Source organism: Oncorhynchus keta, unplaced genomic scaffold (assembly GCF_023373465.1).
Source record: "Oncorhynchus keta strain PuntledgeMale-10-30-2019 unplaced genomic scaffold, Oket_V2 Un_contig_5137_pilon_pilon, whole genome shotgun sequence".
Lineage (NCBI taxonomy): Eukaryota > Metazoa > Chordata > Actinopteri > Salmoniformes > Salmonidae > Oncorhynchus > Oncorhynchus keta.
The window spans coordinates 67,501-73,237 of record NW_026288136.1 but is presented as its reverse complement, the minus strand read 5'-3'; the positions used below and the strand labels follow the sequence as shown (position 1 = coordinate 73,237).

Here is a 5,737-nt window from a genome sequence, read left to right as displayed (position 1 = left end):
TCCCATGCCAATAAAGCCTTTGAATTGAATTGAGTAGTGTTTTGTGATAATGTGTGCACAACATAAATGGTAAATATAATATTGTTCATGTATTCCTTTCCTGGGTGTAATTGTTTTGTTATCTGTCTAACTTTCCTGTCTATAAGTAAACTGCAAGATTTTATGCAACATGAACTAAACCTAACCAAACTAATTCCCTCCCTTGTTTTGTCACCCTCAGTGGCCAGCATCCAGAGGCTCCCGGCACTGTCTGTGATGACTGACATCAACTTCCCTATGAAGGGCCGTAAAGGCATGGTGGACTGGGCCAGGAACTCTGAGGACAAGGTGGTTATCCCCAAGGGCATCTTTCTACCACAGTCTGCAGGTAACTCAACCATGATGGTGGTGGTGGTGGTGATGATGATGATGATTATGGTGGTTAGTGGTGGTGATGATTATGATGATGATGATGATGATGATGATGATGATGATGATGATGATGATGATGAATATGGTGGTAGTGGTGATGATGAATATGGTGGTAGTGCTAATGATGATGATGATGATGATGAATGCTGATGATGATGATGATGATGATGATGATGATGATGATGAATATAGTGGTTAATGGTGATGATGATGATGATGATGAATATGGTGGTAGTGGTGATGATGAAAATGAGGAGGAGATGGAGCAGGAGCAGGATAAGGAGACTCTTCTTCAGGCTGTTTAACCATGTTCTTTACTGTATTCTGAGCAGCATTTGAAACTCGTGTAGTAAGAAATTGGTTCATTTCCAAATGTCCAGTAGTCATGGCTGATTATGTGTAGTTACTTCCTCCAGAATGACCCCTTAGTTGCTCCATCATGTGACCCCACTGATCAAAATAGAATGCCTGGAGTTTGACCAACATTCTAGAATCTAGTGGTGTACAACTGTAAACCCAGCATTCCATTTCTAATGCCAGCACTAGCTGGGTCATTCCTACTCTGTGCCTTATGGACATCATAACTTATGGAGGGAAAAGTGTATAACTGTATATATATATACAAATACGATTCCATCAGAAAAAGGACATTTTCAGGAAAACATATTGGTCAAGCTCAGGCACCTATTTGTTTAGGTGCATTTTCCAACCTGTTAGGTGCATAACCCTAACAGGGTGGAAACTAACAGGGTGGAAACTAACAGTGTGGAAATGTGGAGCAAGATTGAGCTAGCAAAATAGTGAACTTCTCTATCTAACATATTTAAAAATGTTGGGAATTTTCTCTATAATTTAGCCTAACAGGGTGGAAATGTAATACTGGGACATAAAGACTAACAACATGAAAAATGTTTTTAAAAATAGATAAAACTGAGCGTTTATATTTATTTAGCTTTGCATCATTGTTTTCTCTCCATTGAAATGGTGACACTTCCTGAATGTGGTGTCATTGTAGAAAAGGGTCTTTTTCTGAAATGGAAGGGTCACACAGATAATCTTTAATAAAATAATAATCAATACAATAATCATTATTGATGGGAGAAAATTTAACTAAGACTATAAAATAAATGAAGAAGGATTTTAAATATGTATTATTTTGTGGGTTATATTTGTTGTGGAATTTGACTGATAATACAGAGGGACATCGCAAAAACACCTTTCAAGATATGTTTGTGTTTTTAAGGAAAAGGACATCTGACCTTATATTAAATTCCTTCTGGGACCACATTTTACAGTAAATAAGAAGTGATATTTCCTGGAGACAGAAAAGGCACCTTACCGTGGGAATGACCCAGCTACAGAATGGCAACGGCAGTGATTGACAACATCTACCATGACTCTATGATAATAATTGTGTAAATGAGACCTAGCAAACGAGCAGAACGAAAGATATTGTAGTTCCCTTAATCTCAAAGTGCTTAAAGCAGTAGTGGAATGGTATCAAACACAAGGTTTCCATGATGATGCCATTTCATTCGCTCCGTTCCTGACATTATTATGAGCCGTCCTCCCCTCAGCAGCCTCCTGTGATGTTTGTATCCTGTTAACCCATGCCAGTGCAGAGCCCAGAGCCCAGAGCCCAGAGCCCAGAGCCCAGAGCCCAGAGCCCAGAGCCCAGAGCCCAGAGCCCAGAGCCCAGAGCCCAGAGCCCAGAGCCCAGAGCCCAGAGCCCAGAGCCCAGAGCCCAGAGCCCAGAGCCCAGAGTGTAGTGACTGTGACAGACAATTTGGTTAACTGGCTTAATCAGTCGTGTCTGGACTGTATCAATGAGAGACAAAATGGCAGTTGATTTTCTAGCTCAACGCCGAAAACCATCTCACTCTTACTGAGTGGCCAAGAAGTTTAGCAGGGAGACCTATCCAGGTAGCCTCCCAAGTAGCACCCTAATCCCTATATTGTGCAGTACTTTTAACCAGAGCCCTATGGGCCCTATGTAGGGAATAGGGTTCCATTTGGAGCAGAGATCCAGAGAACTGCTCCAACAAGTGTCGACAGCCTCCATTTCGCTGCCTTACAGCAGTGGTCACCAACCTTTTCTGAGTCAAGATCATTTTCGCAGTCAAAAAGCAAGCCGAGATCTACCGCTCAGATTCTTTTAAAACATGACTTAAAAAACGGAATATTAACCTAATAAAAACTGTTTTGTAGGAATGAGGTTTGTGCAGTAGGCCAAACACATTATCACAGCATATTGTCCAAACTGATTTCCTTCTGTCCATCAGACATGGATGGATCACCTGTTTTCATCCTGGGGACAGTCCTGTACAAGACTCTGGGACTGATGCTGCCTTCACCAAGGTAAGATGGACCATACATCTTCTCTATCAACATCTCTCTCTCTCTCTGTCTCTCTCTCTCTCTCTCTCTCTCTCTCTCTCTCTCTCTCTCTCTCTCTCTCTCTCTCTCTCTCTCTCTCTCTCTCTCTCTCTCTCTCTCTCTCTCTCTCTCTCTCTCTCTCTCTCTCTAGCACTCTGTCACTCTCTTTCTCTCTGTCACTCCTTCTCTCTCTGTCACTCCTCTCTCTGTCACTCCTTCTCTCTCTGTCACTCCTCTCTCTCTCTCTCTCTCTCTCTGTCTCTCTCCCTGTCTCTCTCTCTGTCTTGCTCTCTCTCTCTCTCTCTCTGTCTCTCTCTCTCTGTCTCTCTCTGTCTCTCTCTCTCTCTCTCTCTCTCTCTCTCTCTCTCTCTCTCTCTCTCTGTCTCTCTCTCTGTCTCTCTCCCTGTCTCTATCTCTGTCTCTCTCTCTGTCTCTCTCTGTCTCTCTCTCTCTGTCCCTCTCTGTCTCTCTCTCTCTGTCTCTCTCTGTCTCTCTCTGTCTCTCTCTGTCTCTCTCTGTGTCTCTCTCTCTCTGTCTCTCAGCAGAGGAGAGGGAGACAGAGGGAATAAGTAGTCATTTGGGACACGGTCCAGGCGAAACAGCAGTGAGATGTAAAATATGATGTCAACTTTATTCTCTGACAAAGTGTCTGCTGCACTGCCTGAGTGTAAATCCTCCAATAGTATTTCACAGGTAGTGTAGCCTATCCAGGGAGGGTTCATAAAAGACTCCTTCCACTTTGCTTTTCCAGGAAATGGCCTCTACATTGCACTATATGTACTTGCAAAAGCTCATTTTACGTACTGCACTATACATACTACTGTACCTACGAGGATACAAAAACCCATTATATACAGTAGATCAAAAATGATGTGGAGGTAAAACAGACATATTATTCCCATGATGCATCATTCTACCAGATCATCATCAATACTTCAAAAGGAAAAATGGCATCGCTTTCTTTCAGAATATCGTAGTAGAATACAATCTTTCAGTCGTGTAATCCATAGATGACAAGCCAATTATCAAAGAATCCATCAAAGCTGATCAACTCAAGTTTCCCTGTAACTTTTCATGAATTAAAACGACAAGCTTTGCTCCCAGAATCAACAACAATTAATCTCTGCTTTCTGCTGAGGAGGATGACACCACATCTGTGTCCCAAATCGCACCCTATTCCCTATATAATGTACTTATTTTGACCAAAGCCCTGGTCTAAAGTAGTGCACTAAATAAGGAATAGGGTACCATTCGGGAAGCAACACAAAATTGGGTTAAAATAATCATCATAATATCTGAACTCCATCCTGGTTAAATCATATTATGTTCTCATACTACTAATTAGAAGGGACAACGGACGACCAAGCAATATTTCATGGTTAGTTTCTGCTTTCAAGCTGGTTTCCAATATGGTTAGTTATTCTGTTGATCAGTTTGGACATTACTGTCATTACGTATCGTCAAGGCTCTCACCCAGTTAGAGCAAGGCTGCGTATGAAATCACACCCTATTCCCTATGTAGGGCTCTGATCTAAAGTACACTTTGATAGGGAATAGGGTGCCATTCGGGACACAAGCCTAGAATTTGAATCTCTTGCATTGAGTGAAAGACAAAAGGATGCCTGAGGAAAAGCTATATGAAATAATAGTGTTTAACATGATTTTTGAACGACTACCTCACCTCTGTACCCCACACATACAATGATCTATAAGATCCCTTAGTCGAGCAGTGAGTTTCAAACACAGATTCAGCACAGATTCCATAAAAGATGAATGGTATTTTCCAATGCCTTGCAAAGAAGGGCACTTAATTGGTAGATGTTTTTTTATTTTATTAAGCAGACATTGAATATCCCTCTGAGCATGTTAAAGTTATGAAGTACACTTTAGACGATGTATCAATACACCCAGTCACTACAAAGGTGATTCTAACATGTATTGACTCAGAGGTGTGAATGCTTACGCAAATGAGATATTTACATATTTCATTTTCTGTTCATTAGCAAACATTTTCTAAATACATGTTTTCACTTTGTCAATATGGGTTGCTATTAATGTTTCTCTCACATAATTAGTTAGCGCTAGTGTACAGTGCTGGATAGCTAGATGGTTAGCTACTGGCTACATGTTAGCTAGCTGGCTAGAGATGTTACCTACAACAACCCACAATCAGATGGATTTTCCTGTTGCACAAAGCTTGCTGGTCCTCATACAGGTCCTCATACAGGTCCTCATACACTGAGAGGAAAACCAATAGCAGATAAGATAAAATAACACATTCAGCAATTGGTATCTACCTGAAGTGACATGCAGCCATCAGTCAGTCTCTCCTCAGAGCAGTGATCTACGCACAGGGTCCCGTTTCTTTGTTCCAGGTCTCAACTAACCCAAACAACACGGAACTCCACCCTTTCAAAGAAATTATGTTGCTATTATTAGCTTCCTTGGGAGTGCTGCACTACAACTATACATTAGCCCACTGTAGGATGGTCCTGAAGGAAATATAGTCAAATATATATAATCCACTGATGAAATTATAGCATTAGCAGTGCAGATAGATTTCCTCTGGTCACTGATATTCTACTCTTATAAAAGCCATCCATTGATGTTGTATCTGCACTAGTTTTCTTTATGAACCAGTCCTAAATCCATATTTGACTTAGTAATGTGACCTGTTTATGGAAACAGCAGACAGACTGACCCAGATTGTGGTGTTCTTGCCCAGGATCAAACATCGAACCCAGTCTTTCTCTCTAGAGAGTTCCAGACGTTCTATGGAACATCTTTGGGCCCAGCTGAGAGCTCTAGAACCTTCTCCGACCCTCCCTAGAGAACTGTAGTTCAGACACTGTCAGTCAGAAACCAAAATGGCACACTATTCCCTACATTTAGCACTACTTTTGACCAGAGTCCTTTGGGCCCAGTCAAAAGTAGTGCACTATATTATAGG

General features: G+C 41.4%; 1 protein-coding gene across 1 annotated transcript in view; it reads left to right on the top strand.

Annotated features, from left to right (window-relative positions):
* Nucleotides 1-220: 220 nt before the first annotated feature.
* LOC118381980 (adhesion G protein-coupled receptor B3-like) overlaps nucleotides 221-5,737 on the top strand; it is a gene marked incomplete at its 5' end in the record, with an annotated part of 37,425 nt that continues 31,908 nt past the window's right edge. Inside the window, 2 exons of the mRNA XM_052509915.1 lie at nucleotides 221-367; nucleotides 2,694-2,769. Coding sequence (XP_052365875.1) covers nucleotides 221-367; nucleotides 2,694-2,769 — 223 coding nt within the window. The remainder of the gene's footprint in view (nucleotides 368-2,693; nucleotides 2,770-5,737) is intronic.